General features: G+C 41.8%; 1 protein-coding gene across 2 annotated transcripts in view; it reads left to right on the top strand.

Moving 5' to 3' along the window:
* The window catches only part of uggt1 (UDP-glucose glycoprotein glucosyltransferase 1), a 34,043-nt gene that overhangs the window by 5,506 nt on the left and 4,701 nt on the right, over nt 1–23,836 (top strand). Inside the window, exons 9-37 of one of the 2 annotated variants that reach the window (XM_034111144.1) lie at nt 852–952; nt 3,764–3,863; nt 3,977–4,037; nt 5,669–5,760; nt 6,242–6,392; nt 6,679–6,798; nt 6,890–6,975; nt 7,872–8,007; nt 8,309–8,440; nt 9,085–9,249; nt 11,032–11,152; nt 12,187–12,285; nt 12,491–12,514; nt 13,009–13,103; nt 13,503–13,709; nt 13,853–13,984; nt 14,140–14,270; nt 14,364–14,459; nt 14,854–14,956; nt 15,071–15,150; nt 15,410–15,599; nt 16,478–16,636; nt 17,051–17,136; nt 17,250–17,334; nt 17,453–17,541; nt 19,342–19,446; nt 19,574–19,658; nt 20,751–20,933; nt 21,531–21,691. In XM_034111144.1, coding sequence (XP_033967035.1) covers nt 852–952; nt 3,764–3,863; nt 3,977–4,037; nt 5,669–5,760; nt 6,242–6,392; nt 6,679–6,798; nt 6,890–6,975; nt 7,872–8,007; nt 8,309–8,440; nt 9,085–9,249; nt 11,032–11,152; nt 12,187–12,285; nt 12,491–12,514; nt 13,009–13,103; nt 13,503–13,709; nt 13,853–13,984; nt 14,140–14,270; nt 14,364–14,459; nt 14,854–14,956; nt 15,071–15,150; nt 15,410–15,599; nt 16,478–16,636; nt 17,051–17,136; nt 17,250–17,334; nt 17,453–17,541; nt 19,342–19,446; nt 19,574–19,658; nt 20,751–20,933; nt 21,531–21,691 — 3,375 coding nt within the window. The remainder of the gene's footprint in view (nt 1–851; nt 953–3,763; nt 3,864–3,976; nt 4,038–5,668; nt 5,761–6,241; nt 6,393–6,678; nt 6,799–6,889; nt 6,976–7,871; nt 8,008–8,308; nt 8,441–9,084; nt 9,250–11,031; nt 11,153–12,186; nt 12,286–12,490; nt 12,515–13,008; nt 13,104–13,502; nt 13,710–13,852; nt 13,985–14,139; nt 14,271–14,363; nt 14,460–14,853; nt 14,957–15,070; nt 15,151–15,409; nt 15,600–16,477; nt 16,637–17,050; nt 17,137–17,249; nt 17,335–17,452; nt 17,542–19,341; nt 19,447–19,573; nt 19,659–20,750; nt 20,934–21,530; nt 21,692–23,836) is intronic. The other variant, XM_034111145.1, reaches the window with a different exon arrangement.

Genomic DNA, 23,836 nt, shown 5'->3' on the forward strand with positions numbered 1-23,836 from the left:
ACGATGATCTCTGCATCCATCTGACCAGTATATTATTACATATCCTGTTATACATAATATACTAGTAAATAACAGTTAAGGAAGTTCATCGACCCACATTTATATTTTGTAGTTGTTTTCCTGTCTCGTAGAAATGTAAACTGGTCTCATTTGTAAATGCAAAGTTCTAACTTGTCAAAACACATCACTACTCATACACCTATCTTTGATGATCCTCCCAAACAAAAGGCACTCTATAGCTGAATGTTCAGCTTCTAGAATCAAAACCCTGCTTATTTTATTCAATGTAGTCTTCTGTCTTACGGCTTCAGCTTTGGTTGGGCCTGTCGAAAGTAATGAGCACGCCCACATAGTTGATGCGTGTAAAAGGATTGTTTTCACACAGAGATGAAGATAAATACAATGAACAGAATGGAGCCACAGTAGAATCCACATGTGCAACCTTTTTGCTGCTCAGTTGTAAATGGATTAGAAACATAGTTAAGTTCGACATCACTTCCTGCTCTCGGCTCTCTCCCTGCTGCCTTCAGGCTCTCTTGGCTGTTAGGGTGTACTGGCAATGGTGCCAAATGTATAATTAGTTATTTGAAAACATTTGGCTGTAATAGCCTCGAGGGACTCCCACCTCTCCTCTCTCAGCTTTAATACGTATATTTTACTTTGCCAAGGCCCCGTTCATCAAGCTGCCCACCCTGAAAATGTTCCCGATGGCCAGTCCCATTCTGCCTGATAAACTAACCTGAAAATAAACAAATCAATATGCCAATGTCAAATCTCTTTTAATGAGCAATTAGGGAATATAGCAGATGCACTTACTCTCTTTCTCTGTCTGCTTTGTCTCTTTTTACTAGGACCGTCTATCCAGAGCTGAAGGAGCAGTTAAAGGAGTTGAGGAAACATTTGGTAGAAAGCACCAACGAAATGTCACCTCTGAAAGTCTGGCAAATGCAAGGTGGGTCTCCAAATCACAATACCCTGCAAAATATATGTTTTTCTTTTGCTCCCTACTTCGACATGATAGGACACTAATGGCGCATTTTCACTGCAGGGCCTCGCACGGCTTAGTACGGTATAGTTAGGCCTGGGTAGGCCAGGCTCACTGTATGCTGTGCTTCCATTATAGTTTAGTGGCAGGGGCATAAACATTATTTTATAAATAATAAAAAACGTGTTTATTGGGGGAGGACAGGAATGTCAAATGGGAGGGCCCTCCCACGACGCCGGGTCTGTGTATAGGCCGTTGTTGTGAGTGTGGACTGTCGGAGCATATACAGCGTTAGCTTAACCGATCTCCATTCAGAAAACACGCATTTAAAAGGCCGGAACTACCCCTAGTGGAAACGCAACAAAAAAACGTGCCGGGTTTGGCACGGCGCGCTTAAACCGTGCTACGCGCTGCAGTGGAAATGCGCCATTAGATACAGTAAGGAATATGTCTTGACTCTGTATTATATTCATTATAAATTCAAACACGTATGGAAAACCTACTGACTCAATGTCTTGACAGGATAACTAAATAAACTCCGAGGGCCTCTGAGCTCTAAAGATCAAGACTTCCTCAGCTCACTGTTAACACCTGCAGGGATTATTCCTGTCACTTCCATTTTGAGGGGATCGATGTTATGATCCTGTAAATACGCCCCGAGGACTCGGACTGAGCCCTGTGTCCTTTAGTCTCATAGCCTCTGTTGACAAATGATAATTATATAATGGCAGAAATACCATCCCATTTCAAATGTATTCAGTTGTGTCTTTCCCTGAAAGATGTCCATCTGTCATTTCATAGAAACCTGGTGGATCATTTTTACAAATTATTTAAAAGAAAATACATATTATAAAGTCTGTCAAGCCAAACCTTCTTTAAACCAGCGTAACGACTGGCTCCATCTTGAGAAACTGATGTATGGATGGACTTTTCTGATTATTTAAATGTATTAAATTCCAAGACATGTTAACTTTAACAATGGTTTTAAAATGTTAACTCGTAACCCTTCCCTCACACACAGAACACATTGATATTGAACCTCTTCCAATGAGAGAACGTACATCTCTGTTGTAGATGTGCCGTCCACGCAGAGGATGCATTAGTTCGATGTGTTCTATCTATGCACTGATTATAAATAAGTGAGCATAAATGAATATTAGCTTTGGTTGCTTTAAGGGTGAGATCATTCCGCCGGTGAATCAAACTCTTGGTGGAAAATGTATCCGTCTAGTTCTGTAATCAATGGCTGCGGTCGATCAGCATCCTCTTGATACATTTCAGCAATGATATCTTAGAAGACTTGAGAGCTTGGTCTGCAGCAACATAAAAGTCATATTGATTAGGGTTACATCCTCTATTGGATTACGTTTTCAAACAAACTTTCACACAATCCGTCTACCTTTTTGAAGGCTATACATTATGAAACTCTTTCTGGTTGCCATGTGATTGCATTTAGTCAGTCGCAGGCTGCTCTGATTCGACTGAATAAAGGATGTGAATTAGAGATTCGCTCGACAGTCAGACATGTCATGGTGGTGTCTGTCTTTATCTTTTCCCCCGGTGGGGCTCATTAGCTCAGCCTGTTTACAGAGAGAGGGAGACCTCGGGGGTCTAATAATCACAGAGGCTAGGACACCATTACAGCGATGCTCACTGCATTGAAATAGTCTTCATCTCTTTGCAAGCTCCATACACTCCGACACAGTATCTTCTCTTCGAAACATACACATCTGTCACTATGTACTACTCTATATTCCTAATCCTACCCTTAATCATTTGGGATAGTTTTAATGAATGCTTCAGATGTGAGGACATGCATGTTAACATGGAATTATTTGCTAATTAATATGTTAATTAGCTTAACTGATGACTTTTTTTTTTAGCCATGTTAACAACTCGCTCCAGGGATTGCACCGCGTCTCTGACGATAGATCCAACACTTTGTTCCGAGTCAAATTTATAAACAACAATTTAAAGAGATTGCAATGATATTTTGTGCCGATATACATGGTGTCTTACTCCACCATTGAGTACACATTGGTGGTTTTGAGTTCATGTCTCAAACAACTATAGTGCCCTTCAGGATGAATTGTTATTAGTGGTGGAAAAGATATTCAGGTATATTAATGTCCCTATAGCCTGTTTTACATTGAAGTTGTCTGAGGTCCTTACCACCAGCTGCTCTTGCAGTAATAAGTAGTGCACCTTTCTTACTGTCCTAATGTGCACAATGTAGTGACTGCTTTTTGTTTACTGAGTTATGTTCTCTGTATTTTACATGTCTGTTGTATGTGTAACGTTGCTGCTTTCTTGGCCAGGTCAGCATTGTGAATTAGATTTAATCTTTTATCTCTTTTTATCTGGTTAAATAAAAATAAAATGAATACCACACTGTAAAAAGTCCGGCATAGAAATGTTACTTAAGTTAACATTTAGTTAACGTATGTTTGTAAAGCCTGGAAAAGGAATTCCCCTGAGACGTTTACGTTATTTACTATTATATAAGTGGATTATTGATACTCAAATGTAAAACAAGCAATATTGAGTACATGTATTTAGTTACATTACACCACTGGCTTTAATAAACTTGCTTTGAAATGTGAGTGTCCAGATAAAGTTGCTCCTAAAGTTTGCATTTAGTTGAAACTGTGTCTTTGTCTTTGTTTACTGGTGTCTATACCCTCTTGCAAGCTACCTCCTTTCCTTTATGCTTTTGTCCAGTCTTCTTATTCCTTGTTTTTGACCTCTTGCCTTTCTACCCACCTTTTTATTTGATAGATCTGAGTTTCCAGACAGCGGCTCGAATTCTTGCTGCTCCCGCTGCAGAGGCCCTCACCGTTATGAAAGACTTGAGTCAGAACTTCCCCACCAAAGCCAGGTGAAGACCAGCACACATACACACAGCAAGCATCTACAGTTATACTTTTTGATTTCCACAGATATTGACAAGCCTGCAATCTTACAGTTCAATCTGCCCTTTCCTCCTCGCAGGTCCATCACCAAAACAGCGGTCAGCTCTGAGCTCCGCAAAGAGATCGGCGAGAACCAGAAGGTACTTCGATAAATCTCTTAGTTGTTTTGTTTATCAATCCTCTTCTCCTTCTATTGTTTATAAAACAATTTAAACATCTAGCAGGTTATCATAATGAAGTGAGCTTTATTCTATATGTTCTTTATTTCTAATAAATCTGATGAAAATACAAAAAGTTGAAAATGAGAAATCACTAAAACAAAAGTGAATAATCCAATTGTTCTGAACAATTTTCTGATGCAGATTTATATGCATTTGGCGCTGTAGTCTAGTGAGTAATTTCAGCAGCAGGATGGTATATGTTGTATTGAGTCAAAATAAACGTGTGTGTGGGGGTGGGGGTGTGGGTGTTCATGGTAATGAAGGAGTATGTCATCCGCTGCAACAGTGGGACTCATTAACTTGTTTCTAATAGCTTCTCAGATGAAAGCAGATGTATGAGATATCGCAGACAAAGGATAAATTAAGTAAATTATTGGTTTATCCATTTTGCTAGCTTAGTTGGCAATGACACATCTTGCTCATTTTCTGTACATTTATTTAAAATTGCCTGTACATTTCAATGGCAGCTTGGCAACGGCCTCGACACCTTCCTCCTCTTTCAGCCCTTTGTCTTGTCTTGATCCTGCTGTCTACCAATCTAATCCAATAAAGGAGAAAATAATGAAAAACACCAGCATTATTTCACACAGCCACCACCACAACCCCTCCACCTCTTAGCCGTCTTCAGGGAAATATCTTGAAATGAGAACTGCCCTCCCTGTTTTCCTTTTGCTCCTCCGCCTTTTTATTTAGTGATCAATCGTGGACAGCATCTGCCTTTAAAAAGCATTCCGTTTCTGGCATTATGTTTGGCTTTGCCCTGCTAATGGAATAGGTAATCACTCTTTGTATCGTCAACATTTGTTTTCACTCTTCACCTCCTCAAGCTGTGCTCACATTATCTCGGTGCGCAGACAGGAGTTTGGGTGGGCGGTTGGGGAGAGCAGCAAACGTCCTAATTACTGAATTGGTGATTCATTCGGCAGGCACCCAGCGAGAAATGATTATTGATTGAAGTAGTTTGGACACATGCACTCGCTCGGAGACGTTTCTCTCTCTCTCACACACACACACACACACACACACACACACACACACACACACACACACACACACACACACACACACACATACACACACACTGTTTAAGTTGGACGAACAATATTTGTGTTAATCATGTCTTGTTGTAATTGCAGTGTCTGGAGTATGATTTATCTAATGTCTTTGTCTTTCCGTAATGAGATTTGACTGCACAAAAAAGACTTGGAGCTTTCCTTATGCATTTGCAGACACACACACACACAACTTCTCATGATCGCACCCACATCCTTTCTGTGGTAATTAGATTTGTTTAGCGTAGTGTTTGATTGCTCTAAACAGACTGACTCGAAACAGAGCTGTCGGGGCTTGTTTGGAGCTGTCGGTGTTTCTTGTTACGGCTTTGCGTTGACTGTTGCTTCTAATTTTACAATATAATTGACTACGCGATTGACAGCTTTGACAATACCTGCTACGCAGCGTGTCGATTTGCTCAGCTGGAGTTCAATGGGGAGTTTTAGGGTTTGATGTTAACGGGATGTTTATTCATTTTGACGTTTCTGTCTCCGTAGTTTTTCAAAGGAACTCTGGGGCTGCAGCCTGGGGATTCGGCCCTTTTCATCAACGGGCTGCATATAGATCTGGACACACAAGACATCTTCAGGTACACACACACACACACACACACACACACACACACACGCACACGTTTTACATTCTCATAGTGATATACTATGCACTGTATCCTGTACCCCTGAGTTAAATTCTAATATTAAAAACAAATGCATTCAAATACACCAAATTCCCATAATTAAACATAAGGTGTTTAAACTTACTTTTATCAAATGAAACCCACGTTTTTCTAAACAAAGCAGTTCAGATTCAACCAAGTGTAACCTGCGTGTAATGTTCCTGCATATTTATCATTTATATTAGATTTGAGACTGTTTTTCATGATCAAAAACGAGCCATATTCAAGATTTTGTAATTGATTTAATGAAATTGAAAATGATGGGTCCTAGGTGTACAGTTCTTGCACGAATAATCCAATTTGAGAGCATGTTCGTACTTAATGCTCATATTTAGATCTACATAAACAAACACACCTACTGACTTCCTGTCCCCTGACTTCCTGTCCCCTGCAGTGTGTTTGAGGTGCTGCGCAGTGAGGCCAGGGTGATGGAGGGCATGCGCTCCCTGCACATCGACACGCCCTTCATCCACGACATCCTAAAGCTCAACGTGCAGCCCTCTGACTCTGACTACGCTGTGGACATCCGCAACTCCGCTATCTACGTAAGAAATCCCCCAAATCCTCTCCAACAAAAATGTAGCTCTGATGCTGGGAACAAACGTTTCAGTTGGGTCTTACTGTGCTAATTATTTAACACAATTCCTTTAATGGGTTGAGATGTTGTCAATCACAATCCGACTGCTATTTTATAAAACAAAGTATTTATGTTTGCCGTGTGTTTTAGGCAGTTAGTTGGCAAACATTGGCTTTTTAATTGATCTCTGACGTGACATTAAAATGTTTTTTTCTTAATGCCACTGACAACATTTCTTTTTCTTTCTTCTTTAGTGGATTAACAACTTGGAGACGGACCACAGGTACAGCTCGTGGCCGTACAACGTGCAGGAGCTGCTCAGACCGACCTTCCCCGGCGTCATCAGGCAGATCCGCAAGAACTTCCACAACCTGGTTCGTCCATTTTTTATAAATCATCCCCGTTTGAATCCCGCTGGATCGTAATCCTTTTGAAAAATACCAAGTGTGTGTTGCTGTGTTGCAGGTGATCATTTTGGACCCGGTTGAGGAGAGCACCACTGAGCTGCTGGGTGTCGCAGAGATGTTCTATGCTAACAACATCCCACTCAGGTTTGTTTTTGTCATCAGACATAATGGACTGCAAACTCACCTTAACACACCAAAGGGCTAGACCAGGATATTTTAGTGGCTTTTAAAACTGTCTTACATATTGTATTAAAGGTCACCTATTATGCAAAATCCACTTTGTCATGTCTCTTCTACATCAACACGTGTCCCCTCTGTGGAAAGAGATTCTGAAAGTTTCAGGAAAAAATATTGGCTCTCTTTTTGTCCTGATCCATTTATATAAAGACCTGTCTGCAAATAAGATGATCAGATTTGTTGGCTTGTGTAACCATCAGCCAATCACCAACCAAGGTACCCCCCCCCCCCCTTATCACCTGAATCTCCTCCTAGAGCACCATTGTGTTCCTTGTAACCAAATCTCTCTCAGAGGGGCGTGGGGAGGGGCTCCTTATTTTCATCTAAAGCAACAGACAGAGAATCTGCACTTTTGAAACAGGGCTGAAACAGAGGGGATTATGGGTAATGCTACAATGCATGATCTGTTTGGTATTTGGAGCCAAACACTTCAGAGACATGTTTTGTATATATCTGAGACCTATAATATATTGATGAAAAACAGTATAATAGGGGACCTTTAAATGTATTTACTTGTAAATGTGTGTTGCATCAGTGTGCGGATATTCGATAAACAATGTTTTATTGCATCACAGTAGCTGAAAAAAAAACCTTCAGTCAGTTGGGACGTGTAGTTGAAATCAATTTAAAAGCTTTGTCAGGCAGGTTTGGGTAGCGCTTTGATACGTCCCTGCAGTGGGCATCTTGGGATGGTGGTCAGTTTGCTTGAATAATGATGAAGCAGACAGCACAGGCTCTGCATTTAAACTAACCGATACACACAGGAGAGTGTGTTTTACAAACGTTATTGTTGTGTGTTTCAGGATAGGGCTGGTGTTCGTGGTGTCAGATGAAGATGACGTAGACGGCATGCAGGATGCAGGCGTGGCGCTGGTCCGAGCCTACAACTACATCAGCTACGAGGTGGACAGTCAGAGTGCTTTCGAAGCGGTCATCTCGGTGAGTGAGGATGTGGCTCAGTGGTTTAGTGCGCCGATCTTCGAATCAGAGGAGAGCAAGTTCGAGTCCCACTGCACTCAGCATGTCATTGTGTCCCTGGGCAAGACACTTCACCCCAAATTGCTCCTGTGGGGATTGCCCACAGTACTGAATGTATGTAAGTCGCTTTGGATAAAAGCGACTTACAAGTGAAATGTAATGTAATGGATCAACAACTGATTCTTATTGTGATATATTTAATTTGCTAACCTAATATATATATATATATATAAATAACTCTTCCTTCCCATTTTCATATAAGATGTACAACCGGGTGCCGATTGGTGGAAAGCTGAGTGTTGGGGACGTGGTGAAGGTTCTGGAGAAGAAGTTCCCCTACGTGGAGGTCAGCAGCGTCCTGGGAGCCGACTCCACCTACGACAGCAGCAGGCAGGTGAGAGGGGCTGCAGGAGGTGGGCTTTTATCAGTCAAAACTAACATTTCTTACCTTTTTACTAGAATGTTTATGCTGTGCTTAAAGTCAGCTGACACGAGCTAATGAATTGATAAAGGGTAGAATTTACAAATTTGAAATTGTGATAACATTTTTGTTTGTGTACAGATTAATGATGCGAGATAAACTGAGTTTGCTAGTGAACTTAAAGGTCGTGTCAAAGTAACTGTTTCCCCATAAATTGCAGTCTATGCTAAACTAATATTATCACCCCCTTTCTCTACCTTCATATCCACCCTTAAGACGGAGAGATAGGTACTGGCTTCTCACCTCATTTAACGGCAGACACCTGTCAGATTAAAAAGTAACTCTTACAGGTTGACAAATATGATTTGGTCCTCTCACAGTAAATGTGTTTTCAGTAAGAAACATTTTCTAAAAGTTTGCAGCCTTCAGAGCAGAGAGATTATTGATCTTTGAAAGCATGTACTATAACTTGTACTCACACAACACTGTTGCAATCTTCCAACCTGCTTGAGATAAAAGCATGGATTCAATTCCCTTACTATTTTCCAGCGTTGGTTTTGTGTTGGTAAGAAGCTGATGCAAATAACAGTAACACCTCTTTGTGTCTCCTCTTCCAGGACGGGCGGGCCTACTACCAGCAGACGGGGGTCGGCCCGCTGCCCGTCGTCATGTACAACGGCATCCCGTACCAGAGAGAACAGCTGGACCCCGACGAACTGGAGACGGTCACCATGCAGAAGATCCTGGAGACCACCACCTTCTACCAGAGAGCCGTCTACCTGGTCAGTTAGAGCGCACACACACTCACTCACTCACTCACTCACTCACTCACTCACTCACTCACTCACTCACTCACTCACTCACACTCACTCACACTGTTTACTTGCACTATTTTTTTCTGTGTTATTGTGTTGCACTGTTGGAGGAGCCTGTGACCTAATATTGTCATTGTCATAACTACGCTGTAGCTATGTTCGTATGGCCAATAAAAGCCTTGAACCTTGAACACTCACCAGCCACACTGAACCAATAAGGGTTTCCTTGCCACATTATGAAGTACCACGGTTGTTTGGTAAAGGGTTGATATCATTTGGTCAGCAAATGTGTATGTTTGAAAGGGCCTTTATATTTATCTTCAGCGCATTAAACATTTTCATTGCAGTTTAGTCAAAACAAAAAAGAACACCCATCTTATTATCTGTGCAGACACACTGATGAGTATTGAATTGCCTTTGCATAAAACATGTTATGAGTTCTTATTTTGTACTTAGTAGATTTGATTTGATTTCCTCATATCTATCAATGAACTAAAGTTAACTTATGTTTTGCATATTAAAACAATTGGTAAACGAATCAAAGGAATAAGCAACACGTTCACTCAGGGATGGCTAACAAAGTGACAACACCAGTGGGTGTATTTATGTGATGCATTTTAATCTGCTACAAATGGAGTTTAATTGACAGAAAGAATAAATGAGAAGAAGACAGCCGCAGGATTATTTCGGGAAGTCTTTGGTTTTAGTAAGTCATACTTTTTCTGCGAACCTAAATCTTTGTGAGCATGCCATCTGCCATGCGTTCTGGTTTTAATGTCGGAGTCAGCACTCTGAGGAGCCAAATGTTTCTATTGTTCTTGTGTTCTCTTCAAATTGCTTCTCTCTTGTAACGGACGCTCTGGTTTATTGCACCAGTTCTAGAGGTGAACAATGTCAGTCATCTTGTTTTCTCCTCTTTAATGTTTAATAATAATTTGTTTGAGGAAAACTGTTCAGTCGATACACAAGCATCAGTTACTGCAGCGGGAGAGCTAGTGAATCTTCAGATTGCTGTCCGAACTGACTTTGAGGGCAATAAACTACTGCATCTGTTTCGGCTCTGCAGTGAATATTGTCCTCTAAATCAGCGGTTTTCAAAGTGTGAGGCGCTGACGGCCGGCACCGCCCTTTATTTAGATTTTATTAATACTTACTTTGATCAAAAGCAAGTACCAGTCAAGGCTGCAGCCAGAGGATGATCTACATTGCATCCCCGCATCAAAGACGCAGACTCATTGTTCCCACTAAAGTAGAGGCGAGTGTAATAAGGAGGCAAAGTTGACGTTCAGTGTGTTGCCGGGAGCATAGAAGCATTTATCCACGATGTTGAAAATGTTAAAACATAAAGATAAAAAGGTTTTAAAAAGTTAATGCTTAAGGAGGTGACGCTACTCAGCCAATCAAATCAGTGCAGTCAGTGAGTCAGCACGATAGATTCAAACAGAGACGAGACAAGAAGACAGAAACAGCAGTGAGTCATTTCAAATGGCGTGCTCAAAAAAGAGAAAGGTACATAGCGAAAACAGAGCATCTAATTACATGTTCTCTGACTGGACCTCTTTGTAATGCAAATGGATACCCCTGCATTATAGCAACAATAATAATAATAGCAATAATAATTGGGAGGGGGGGCGCAGCTGTTCTTATGTTCTCTGAGGCTCACCTTCCCACCCTCTGAAAACCCCTGCCCTAAAGGATTCCCTGAATTGTTCCTTTGCCATCCCGCATGTCTTCTCTCGTGGCCAACAGGGGGAGCTGGCCACAGATCAGGACGTCGTTGACTACATCATGAATCAGGCCAACGTTGTTCCTCGCATCAACCCCAGAGTGTTGTCCACCAGCAGAACGTACCTGGATCTCTCCGATACCAGTGAGTACAAAACCATAAGCATACTGATGTTGTGCAGATGTTACTTTCACCCAATTAACCCATAGTGTAGCCTTGCACATTTTTAGGACGGGACAGTAGAACAGGAGCTGACTGAGTTTGGGCATTTTGCATGCAATTTTGAGATGATCCCCAAGAGCTTTTTTAAGACTTGTTAATGTTGTTGTTATTGAAAGTGTGACACTTTAGATTAAATATTTTCTTCTAGACTCCTGACCACAACCTTGTGTTGTGTTAACGCTATTCAATATGAGATGCTGGGGTTTGTTTGGATAATTTTCTACATTTTAATCAAAGACACTTCTCACAAACTTTCAATTCATTTGAACCTCTTCCTATTGCATACTATATGTCCACAAATCATGACATTTGGAATACTTTAATTCTCAGTTATTCACTTTAAAATGTTAACTCTTTTTTTCTATTATAAGTTTGGAGCTACTTAGGGTTTAGGAGTATAAGATGTTATAGAGCTTTAGTATCCAGCAGTGGATCAGTCAGTAGGGGCTCGGACTGTGAGCCGTAGGGTCGCCGGTTCAAGTCCCCGAACAGACCTAAATATGGAGTGTGACTACTACTTGGAGAGGTCCCAGTTCACCTCCTGGCCCCTGCCGTGGTGCCCTTGAGCAAGGCACCGGACAACCCCCTCCCTCCCCCCCCCCACTCCAATTGCTCCCCGGGCGCTGTACAATAGCTGCCCACTGCTCCTGGTACCAGGATGGGTTAAAAGCAGAGGCCACATTTCACTGTGTGCCGTGTGCTCTGCATGTGTGACCATTAAAGAGGGTTTCATCCCCCCCATTCTATTCTATCCAGAGGGAAAAGAGCACTCGGTACACATTTGGAAAAAAATATCAATAGTGGTGCAAGTATAAAAATGACACCATAAACATATTCAGATATTAGCTTTGCTTTCCAACTCGAGTGCACATTCACATGTACACATATTTGCTGTTAAACACTCTTTTACAGTTTCTACAGGACCTACAGATTACCATTTTCTTCTCTTCTTTCAGACAACTTCTTTATCGACGATTACGCTCGCTTCTCGACTCTGGACACCAAGCAGAAGAGCACCGCTGTGGCCAACAGCCTGAACTACATGACTAAGAAAGGTGAGCGTCTCACCTGAAAGATCGTCACATAGAAAAACTCTGAATGAACGAGAGTTTTTGGTTCTAGTGAAGATCATGTGGTCACCTTCAAGACTAAAACCTCTCTGTGTATTCTCCTTCTGTCCTCCTCCTCCTCCTCCTCCTCCTCCTCCTCCTCCTCCTCCTCCTCCTCCTGTTCTGTGATTTTAAAATGCCCCTGCATCAGGGATGACCAGCACCAACAGGCATGGTAATCAGCCTTCTCCTCCGCATCGTTCCCTCTACTCCTCACTTGCTCTTTTCTTTCTGTTTTCTGTAAAAACCACATTGCTGGCAGTGTTGAGATGCATTTGCTAACCCACCAGCACTCTTCCATCTCAGAGAACACAACTTACTCATTATGCATGTGATGATTGTGTATTAGGGGGAGGTATCTGCATAACGGCTCGTGTTGTTCTAACATTGATTTCTCCATCTTTAGGAGAGCATGTGTCGTTTGTTGTAGCTGCATGGAGAATAGGATGTTAAAAGTAACATGTATTAAGAAATGAACGAGTAGTTGACACCAAGTATACAAAAATGATTTCTTATGGTTTTTCACATCCAAGTTCTACCTACATAGATTTCCTAAACTTGGTTCCTACCCAAAACAACATGGCTCCTTCTCTACCCCATAAGTTTGACCATATGGATCACATCATCATCTTCCTCTGACGTCTGCGTTTCTTCCTCTGTGGTTTTCAGACGATGGCTACATCCGCCCCGTGACCTTCTGGGTGGTCGGAGACTTTGACAAGCCATCTGGACGTCAGCTTCTCTATGACGCCATCAGACACATGGTACAACATCTTTCCAAACCATCTCTTTCGCTTTTTTATTATATTTTTGATCAATTTTGTACTGTAAAAAAACACACAAAAAACCTAGTGGACATTTCCTTATATATATATATATATATATATTATAAAGCAACTGCACAAAGTTTATTAGTAATTTAATACATTAATTTGTGTCTTACTTACATTTGCCTTAATATTGATGATGGAAAAACATTCTTTTTAATTTATTTAAACCATAACTCTCGTCCTTACTATCTCCCAGACTGTAGAATACAAATTAGAATAGTAAAATAGGATCACCTCACGCAAAGTGGCATCCTGTCACCATGTGTTTCTATAGATCATCTGATAACCTCTTCTCCTCTCAAAGTTGTGACAACTCTTTCCCCTCCACGCTAGAAAACGAGCAACGACGTCCGGCTGGGGATGATCAACAACCCGTCGGCTGCCGTGTCCACGGAGACGAGTCGCGTGGCCAGAGCGATCTGGGCGGCCATGCAGACGCAATCTGCCAACAACGCCAAGAACTTCATCACCAAGCTGGCCAAAGAAGAGACCGCCGCGGCCCTGGAGGAGGGAGCGGACATCGGGGACTTCGCTGTCGGGGTGAGGGAGGACATGATTCAAAATGATCAACTTCCTTCTGTTGTCACTGTTGAAATATCGGCCCTCATCAGGCTTTGTGACTTCATTAGCTCCCACCCCTCTTCTTTTATCAACTGCCTACAAGTGATCTATTTTCTCCCCAGGGTATGGATGTGTCATTGTTCAAGGATGCGTACGATGGGCCCAAATTTGACTTCCTGCTCTCCCACGCTGCCTACTGCCGAGACGTGCTCAAACTGAAGAAAGGACAGAGAGCCGTTATCAGCAACGGAAGAGTGAGTCACAATCTGGTTTCCTATTGTTTTAAATATCCTGCACTGAAAATAAAGATACGTTGTGAACAAATAACGTTTGTATTTATGGATAAACTCACAATTTGACCACAGTAACTGTAGCGGTGCATTCAATACGGTTTCTGTCTCGTTTACAGATCATAGGGCCCCTGGAGGAGGAGGAGGTGTTCAACCAGGATGACTTCCTGCTTTTGGAGAGCATCATCCTAAAGACATCTGGAGAGCGAATCAAAAGCAAGGTCAAACAGTTTGGGATTGAGGAGGACAGGTATTTTATTTCACGCATCTGTGGATTTAAACAAATGAAGCCTTAAGTAGCGTTTTGTAGATTCTGTGGAGTTGAATGCAGTGCTTCTCTCAGGGCCAGCGATCTGGTGATGAAGGTGGACGCTCTGCTCTCCTCTCAGCCCAAAGGAGAGACCCGGGTGGAGTATGACATTGCAGATGACCGCTACAGGTAACGTTGTAATACATGCACATCATTCGTACAAGCAAGCCTCCTTTATTCCCTGAGGAGAGAACTTCTGAAGCTTTCCTCCAGGCTGGCTTGGTTTTTGCATATTGTTTGTTTGTTTGTACAAGTTCAATCATTGGGATAAACTTTCCCCACAGCAACACAAATACCAAAACAATAAAAATCAATCATTCATATCACATACTGGCCGTATTTAACATATTGGACCGTCCTTGGCAAACACTGTATCAAAAGTATTGAACCTTCAAATTGATTGTAGATATTTAAATTTGTTTCCGGATCAGTGCATCCTCTGCAGACAGCTATAGCCTTGGATATCTGAAGTTTGTGTTTACTTTCCCTTCATCTCTGATTGTCTGATATGTCTTTGTTGCAGCGCTGTGAAGATCCGTCCGAAGGAGGGAGAGGTGTACTTTGATGTTGTTGCCGTGGTGGACCCTGTGACCAGAGACGCTCAGAAACTGGCTCCTCTGCTGTTGGTGGGTCCAATGTCCTCCCTGTTGACTTGCCTGACCTCCCTTTGACCCTGTCCACATGTTATTTCTAACCTGTCCTTCTTGTCCTCTTGAACCTCTCCTCCTCTCCTCCCACAGGTCCTGAAGCAGCTGGTAAACATCAATTTAAGGGTCTTCATGAACTGCCAATCCAAACTGTCAGACATGCCTCTCAAGAGGTGAGGGCTGGTCACAGTACACACTCTCTCGCTTTAACGTGGATTTGTACTGACAACATGACTGTAATGTAGTTACTAGACTTCAAGGATGCACACAATGTGTTTTGGACAACTTCTGTTTATAAGTAAAGCCACTCTATTCCTTTATGTTTGTTTATATATTTATTCATGTTTGACTTGGATGACAGAATCCAGCCCATGTCAGATTATGACTTTAGGACTCCTTCACCTGTTATTAAGGTCCGTTTGTTTCTTCCAGCTTCTACCGCCACGTGTTGGAGCCCGAGGTGGTGTTCCAGGCTGACGGCAGCTTCTCCCTCGGCCCCCTGGCCAAGTTTCTGGACATGCCTCAGTCTCCTCTCTTCACGCTGAACCTCAACACTCCCGAGACCTGGATGGTGGAGTCTGTGCACACCCGCTACGACCTGGACAACATCTACCTGGAGGAGGTAACGTTTGTCTGAGTTTCCATCTGGATGTGTACTTGTGAATGATTTAAAAGGGTTTCTCGCAGTGAACTCTGAAGTCTCCACTCTATCCTGCGCGCTGAATGTTTTTAATACTTTATTGTGCGACATCAGTCAGGGTTTAAACCTAAACACTGCCTGTCCCCTTGGACTTAAACAAACTGATATTGTTCTGCTCAGATTTTAAACTATCTTCAGGGATTTATTTGTCGTTTTATTTGTCAAAGGGATTGTACAAAGACTTATTTCTCCCCACATGTTTTTTAAAAAAAAATGTAAACTTTCTTTTATTGATTTTTTCAAAGGTAAAATTACACACAAACAAATATTAAATTTCCCCACATGTGTTTTTTAAACTTTCTTTTGCAATAAAGTACATACTTTCAACAAAAAGACAACTTTCACTGGGGCCAAGGATCCTTTGCAGAGGACAACAGTTGTGTCTATATTAGGTTGTATTCATGTGAAGATATTAAGGTTATAATTTGGGTACACTATTAAACATTGTATCCATTTAATACTGTTGTACTATGTTAACATATTTAGGGCTTAGATTTACTATTAGGTCAACATTAAATTAGCATTTTGATCATTACAGTCATGTTGTTTGACTATTTATATTCTAAAAACATACTTTTTACTATAATTACCTATTTTATATGTTAGGATCTTACAGTTTCATAGAGTGCTGATCTCCTGACATTTCTTCTTCTATGTTTTTATTGTATGCAAAGGACTTATTATCTTTCACTCTTGCTTAAAGACCTCGGGTTTGTTTGGAAAGCATTAATGCGAGTCTTTAAAGCCCCAGGCGGTGAATCGGCTGCACAGGGTAAGCTCTTCTTGTGTGGCTGCTGCAGGTGGAGAACATCGTGGCAGCAGAGTACGAGCTGGAGCACCTTCTGTTGGAGGGTCATTGTTTCGACGTCAGCTCAGGCCAGCCGCCAAGAGGCCTCCAGTTCACCTTAGGGACCGCCTCCGAGCCCGTCATCATGGATACAATCGTCATGGCAAACCTGGTGAGTCCCAGAGGAGCCTCTCGTGTTGTTGTCGTCCAAGTCCTCAGATCCTTTACTTCACCGACAGTTTAAATACCACACTCTTATAATGCTCCATTATAACCACAACCCTGACTTCCTGATATTAAGTATCAAAAGTAAAAGTACCCAATCTGCACTCATACATGTGGTAGCATTTTAATATTTACATGTTTTAAAGTACAGTATTTCCTGCTGAAATGCAGTGGATTAGAAGTAAGTGTTAATATGTTTGAATTTACTTGTTTATGGAACTTCAGTAATGTTCCTACTGCCAACGCCTTGGAACAGATAGATGCCAGTTGTTGATACTTTTGAATGCTCTTTTGGATAGGGTTAGGGGTTAGTATTATTATACTCACACGCACTGTACATCTCGTGTTTCCTGCTCTGTAGGGATACTTTCAGCTGAAGGCAAACCCCGGCGCCTGGATCCTGAAGATGAGGAAAGGACGCTCTGATGACATCTACAAGATCTACAGGTAGAAGAGAGAGGAGAGTTGATGTCGCTGAAGTGAAAAGCCACGATCCTTTCAAGTTAAATATCTTCGATTTACAAACTTGTAAACCGTTTTGTTTCTTTCTTGTGTTGCAGCCACGAGGGCACAGACTCTCCTGCAGAGTCCGATGACATCATAGTCGTGCTGAACAACTTCAAGACCCGGGTCATTAAAGTCAAGGTCTGTCACATGACTGTCCGACAATATAGAATGACAGCATATTACATATTATCAAATGGATTGATCGTATTCTTTACAGACGTGTTTCACCTCACTGGGTTAAATGTTTGTTGTTCAGGTCCAGAAGAAACCAGACAAGTTCAACGAGGAGCTGCTGAGCGACGTGACGGAAGAGAACGACGCCGGCTTCTGGAAATCTCTGACCAGGTGCAGCTTTCATATAAAACATGTGTAGCTTCTGCTTTTATAATCAAATATGCTTACAAACAAATGTATTCATCTATCAGCCTATCAACCATTTTAATAGTCGTTTGTTGTTTATGAAGCAAAGCTTTCACACATTATCTCGTTGGAGCGTCTCAGGTGTGAGGTGCTTGTTTCCGTGTTCACCATCATTACAAATTGAGCCTCTGGGTTGTAGAGATGTATTGTAAAAGTACAATTCAATTAACAGCGGTCATGATTGTTAGTCGTAGCCCTTACTATGGTTTTCATAAGCAGTACTTACTGTATGTGTAAAGATGAACTGTCACATACCAGGGCTGTGCAATTAATCGTACTTTAATCTCGATTACAATTTTGGCTTGCAACGATTTCGAAAACAACGTAATCGAAATAAAACGATTATTTTTATTTTTTAAAAGAAAATGTAATTTTTTAGTTTTTCAGTTGAATTATACTTAAAGTTCAGGGTAATCAACTGTTAAAAACATACAGTTCACATTTTTCAATAAATGGATCGTTTCTTAAAGGAATGGTCCACTCATTAGATAATTAATCAAAACTTCAGTATTTAGTGAAACGTTATGTTTAAACCATACCCTGAAGAAATCAGCGATATTCCCCGGTAAATAATGATTTTATAGCTCTTTTTTATCAAGACCTGTATATTCCGTCTGGCCGCCGCCATGTTTGCCATTTTCAGTAGTCACGTGATGGTCGTGACGTCATCCATGCGTTCACTTTGTCAACACACGGAAACATGGTGGAGTATTTCAGTTCGGACTCGTCAGCAGAGGAACAAGTTTTAACCAATGTGAAGAGATTGGATGGGGGAATTCAGCCATACATATCAGTGATTTTATGGGGCCGGAAAAAACGGGGGTAAAATACACACTAGTCGGTACTACGCTATATGAAAAGGCCACCAAAAACTGTCCTGGCCTGGACGTTAAAACGGGGCTAGCCGCTGCAATGGAAATGCGCTATAACATACCTTATTCTTACTCCGAGCACTACTTCTGCTCCTCCGTCGCTTCACACTTGCAGAGGGCGATTTCTCAACTGGCCGAACTGGTGTCCTGGTCGGTGATGACACCAGAAAGACCGATGGTACTGCATCTCCATTGAGTAATGGTTGTTCTTTAAATCCCATGTTATGTTTGATCATACTCTCAGAGTAGTCGTCCGGAAATGTGAAATGTTCGCTGCATACATGAGCCTGTAAATCTCTCGGTTCGGGCCGGCCGCATTTCGCTAGCCACTGCCTCCGAATGTACTTCTTATGCTTACCTTTTGGCAACAGGTGGAACCGAGCATTCCGTGGATTGTTCCTATCCGAATTATGGCAATATTTCGCGATACAGTGAGGCATATTTGAAGAGAGAAACTACAGTAAATAACATGGAGATCAACGTGTTTTCGAAAACCAAACGCATGGATTACGTCACGTCCGGGAAATGGCGGCGCCCACAGTGTTGATGTTATTTCGATATATAATCAGTTTAAAATCACTGATAATGTCATCGGATTAAAAAAAAAAAGAGAGAGACTGGCAGAGACTGGTCTGTTTTATCGGATGATAATTTTTAAAAAATGAGTGTCATGAGCATACCATTCCTTTAATAATCGTGATGTCAATTATTGACCAAAAATAATCGTGATAATGATTTGTGCCATAATCGCACAGCCCTATCACATACAGGTTGACTCTATCTGGAGGACACCTCGTTTTTCTTTTGAAACCTTTTAAACTCTCAAATAACCAGTTTGACTTCTGTCTTTCAGAGGGTTCACAGGTGGAGCAAAGCCAGAGGAGGTGAAGCAGGAGAAAGACGACGTGATAAACATCTTCTCCGTGGCCTCGGGGCATCTGTACGAGCGCTTCCTCAGGTGAGACTCAGAGATGTGACCAAAGATCAACCAAATCCTCAAATACAACCTGTCTTTAAAGAATATAGATTTAGTTCCCTTTCTTCTCCAAACCCTGTTGCCACCATGTTACTCTTCCTCCCCTCAGGATTATGATGCTGTCAGTTCTGAAAAACACCAAAACTCCCGTTAAGTTCTGGTTCCTCAAGAACTACCTGTCCCCGGCGTTCAAGGTAAGATTCTAGCTTTAGGGAATCAGTCGGCATCCCATCATGACGTGGAGCTTTTCTCTGTCCGTCAGTGATGTGAGCTTCAAGCAGGAGCTCATTCCTCGCCTCTCTCCTCATTATCAGCCCTGTTTCTGTGACTGCTTCGCTCTGCTTTTACTGTGTGAAGAAGAAGACTCATTATCCTGCATTATTGATTTCATCCTTTTACTTCTTTGATCTCCGAAGGCCACACAGGATTGTTTAGTAACCCAGATGTTCGAAGTCCAAAATAGCTCCATATAAAGGATTGTTTTTGATGTAGATTTAAAGTGATGTAAAGTCTACAGAAGTGCCCTCTGTTATCTGTCTAAATGTGTTTGTTTCTTTGGACTGGTTCAGTATCGTTTCTACTGTCAATTGTGGGTTTTTTCCGATTTATGACACTTATTGAATCAGGGTTCTTACGGTCATTAAAAACCTGGAAAAGTCATGGAAATTCAAAATGCTAATTCCAGGCCCTGGAAAAGTTTTGGAAAGCAATATTTTTCCCAAAGTTTTTGGAAAAGTCATGGAAATGTAACTAAAGTTGTATCAAATACAATTTATATTTCATCTAATCGCCGAAATAGTAATACTATAATGATAATAAATACTGTATCGTAATGAAATGTAAAATGGCATTTAACTGACGAGGTATTTTGCTGGTGAGAGATTTGAGTTGCTTTAGTGCGTAGAAGCTAGTAAGCCTATTTGATTTGTTTTAGATAGGCACGACATGTTTCAGATGCAGACCTTATTTTCCTGTTCCATGTTAAAACCATTTTCAGTGTTACCGCTGAGAAAGAGTAATTTCTTTGGTCAGGACAATTAGGTAAAGGTCATGGAGAAGAGAAGTCATTGAAAGTCCTTGGTGAAAAAGTGTATGAACCCTGTTTTTATTTGAAAGCTCTATTTTCTTGTCACATCCATGAGCATCCTGGTACTGACATTTAATCTGGTGTTCATTAGGATGCCCATTTATTATTTCACGTCTCTTATCCAGCTATGTTTGACTGCAGTTGACATTGTCTCTAGTATGTCCTAGTTCACAGTGTGTTGTGTGTGTGCCCTCCTCAGGAGTTCATCCCCCACATGGCGCAGCAGTATGGCTTCCAGTACGAGCTGGTGCAGTACAAATGGCCGCGCTGGTTGCACCAACAGACGGAGAAGCAGAGGATCATCTGGGGATACAAGATCCTGTTCCTGGACGTGCTGTTTCCTCTCGCTGTCGACAAGATCCTGTTTGTGGACGCCGACCAGGTGAGCTCACAGCCGGCTGCGCAAACACTGGAAACACCTGCCTCTGTCCAACTGTGTGTTCTTTGTACTGTTCAGATCAGAAGAGGAATATGAAACAACTGATGTTACAGGTTATCATTTCGAGACTGTTGGGGATTTAAATGATTGAAAAGGCCAGAAGGTTCTATGATTCAGTCTGGGAAACAATGTTCCACCGTCTCATGTTCCACTGGACTTTTAGCTGTAATCTAATGCTCATAAAATCTTATCAACGTGTTTGAAGAGTTTAGGAGATTACAATTGTATGATCACAACCCAACTGGGAGCAACTTCTCAAATGTGAATATAATGTCCTTTTAAAAATATAAATGAATACACAAATTCAAGGAACTAAATTAAGTTGTAGCAAACCTTATATGATGTCATGTCACAAATACAATCGATTGATTTTATTTATGTATAATTCTTTTTTTTTAACCAACTGAAATAAAATACAATGTTAAGACGTCAGCTTCTGCTAGCTTTTTGAAATATAACCGATGATTGGAGTAAATAACTGACTCAATGAAACGAGTGTCTCCCCTCTGAAGTGGTCCCTCTGTTGTGTCCTCTCTTCAGATCGTGCGCACAGACCTGAAGGAGCTGCGTGACTTCGACCTGGAGGGCGCTCCGTACGGATACACGCCGTTCTGCGAGAGCCGGAGGGAGATGGACGGTTATCGCTTCTGGAAGACCGGATACTGGGCGAGCCACCTCGCAGGGCGCAAATACCACATCAGGTACACACACACTCTCTGACACACACTCCGACAGCTCACACTCTAGAGGTTTCTCAATACTCTAATTTCCCCTCCTCGACTCCTATCCTCGAGAACTTAGTCCCGCCCACAGGAGATGCGAGCGGAGGACTGAGGAGGGGAACCGAGGAGAGAGGAGGGGAACCGAGGAGAGAGGAGGGGAACCGAGGAGAGAGGAGGGGAACCGAGGAGAGAGGAGGGGAACGAGGAGAGAGGAGGGGAAGCAGCAGGAGCTTAGAGAAATGAGAACTCTTCTCCTCTGAGCGGTAATTTTAAAGAGACGTCCATTAATGATGACAGGAGGCAGCAGCGCTCTGTCTGATGGACAGATGTGTTCATGACCACTTCTATATTTAGGCAATAGCTCACGACAGGCCGTGATATATGCTCATTATATCACAGCTAAAGGGCGTGGTTCGGCCCGACGCGAATATGAAAGAAAAATACACACTCTAATTTAAATAGTTTTTATTAGTAAATAATGATGTTCAAAATAAAATAGTCCCTCCGTTGCCTTCTGCACGAAACATAAATATAGGTGTTGCTATGCAACAACACTAACAGCTAGCGAACATATTAGACAGAGAGCGTTGATCCATTATTTGGCTATTTATTTACATTCATTTGTATGTTGCCGTTTATTGTGCAGCCACTGAAAACCTGTCCAGCATCAGTAGCATGGCTTACGAGGTTACTTGTATAGGTTGAGGTTGTTCTAGGCTGTTGCTTGGCGTGGTGAGAATATTGCTCCACTTTCTCCGGTCCCCGAGATTGGGCTTCCAGTAGCTCTAGAGAGCTTTCGCACCTGTGGTCATCATTTCTCTGCTTTGTTTCAAGACCCGCATCAGAAAGCTTTTGAATGGTGGTACTTTTCCAGTTGGTCTGCCTGCTCTTCTCGTAGCTCTGCATGTCGTCGTTTAGGTGCTTTTTTTCCCTGGAGATAGGCTTCCTCAATCCACTCCATAGTAAACCCCCCCCGGAGGTCGAAGTTAATCTTAAATGTTTCCATTTTATGCTTTGTAAGTTTGTTTCGTAACGGAAGAAATGTAAATATATTTATAAAACTGACAAGTCAAATCAAGCAATCTGATTGGTCGATAGTGTTTTTGCGGACCTCTTTGATTACAGATTTGAAAACATCGTTGCTTGCTTTAAAAGTAGCACAATTCATTATGTCAGACCTTGGAAAGTATCTAGATATCGCTGCCCTAATGCCAAAGGAACTGCACACTGAATATGTTTTGCCGTTTGATGTCTATGTCTGGACCAATGCGTAAAAAGGAGGGTTTCTGCCCCGTTACTTCTCCGCTGCTTTCTTGTTCCAGCCTGCAGTTTGCTTTTCAGCCCAACGGTATACTGTTTTTCTCAGACGCGGAGGGATACTGACTTGTTGTGAAAAGTAACTTACAATTCTCCCCGTGGTATACGCTCAGTATATCACGGCTAAGAACCAATCAGATTGCTTGATTTGACTTGTCCGTTTTATAATTACTTTTAATTAATTCACAGTGCGGTATAATGAGACAATAACAGGCTACAGATGCGGACATATACACACACATATTTATATAAATATATACAATTTCAGAATCAAACAAGTATGAGAGCACTCTCATAACGCACAACACACACACCTACACACTGTACAACACACACACCTACTGCTCCTAAAGCATAATCAGGCTACAGCCGTTGTGTATTTTATTATGTGAAGCACTAAATGGTCTTAGAAAAATATCGACTCTTTGTTTGTAGATATCTACTAAACTAAAGCAAATAAAGAGAGGAGGCCTGTTTTACTGAGTGATATATTATACACACTGCTCTGCTTTCTGCACGGACCTCACAGCTGTTCTCACTGTAAACATCGCGTTGCTGAAAGCAGTTTCTAAAATAATATCCAGGGGATGCATGCAGAGCTGTCATTGGCTGAGATAAGTGTCTCATCAGTGTCTCCTCGGTTAGAGCTCCTCCAGAGAGCCTCCTCGATGCTCGATGTGCATTTAGAGTGCGCTGAAATCCATTTCCGGGTCACTACCGGAGGACCGAGGAGTCGAGGAGGGGAAATGAGAGTATTGAGAAACCTCGACAGACTCACTCTTCCTTTTTCTCAATATGTTCTTCATG

The sequence above is a fragment of the Pseudochaenichthys georgianus genome, chromosome 22, assembly GCF_902827115.2.
Source record: "Pseudochaenichthys georgianus chromosome 22, fPseGeo1.2, whole genome shotgun sequence".
In the NCBI taxonomy this organism is placed as follows: Eukaryota; Metazoa; Chordata; class Actinopteri; order Perciformes; family Channichthyidae; genus Pseudochaenichthys; species Pseudochaenichthys georgianus.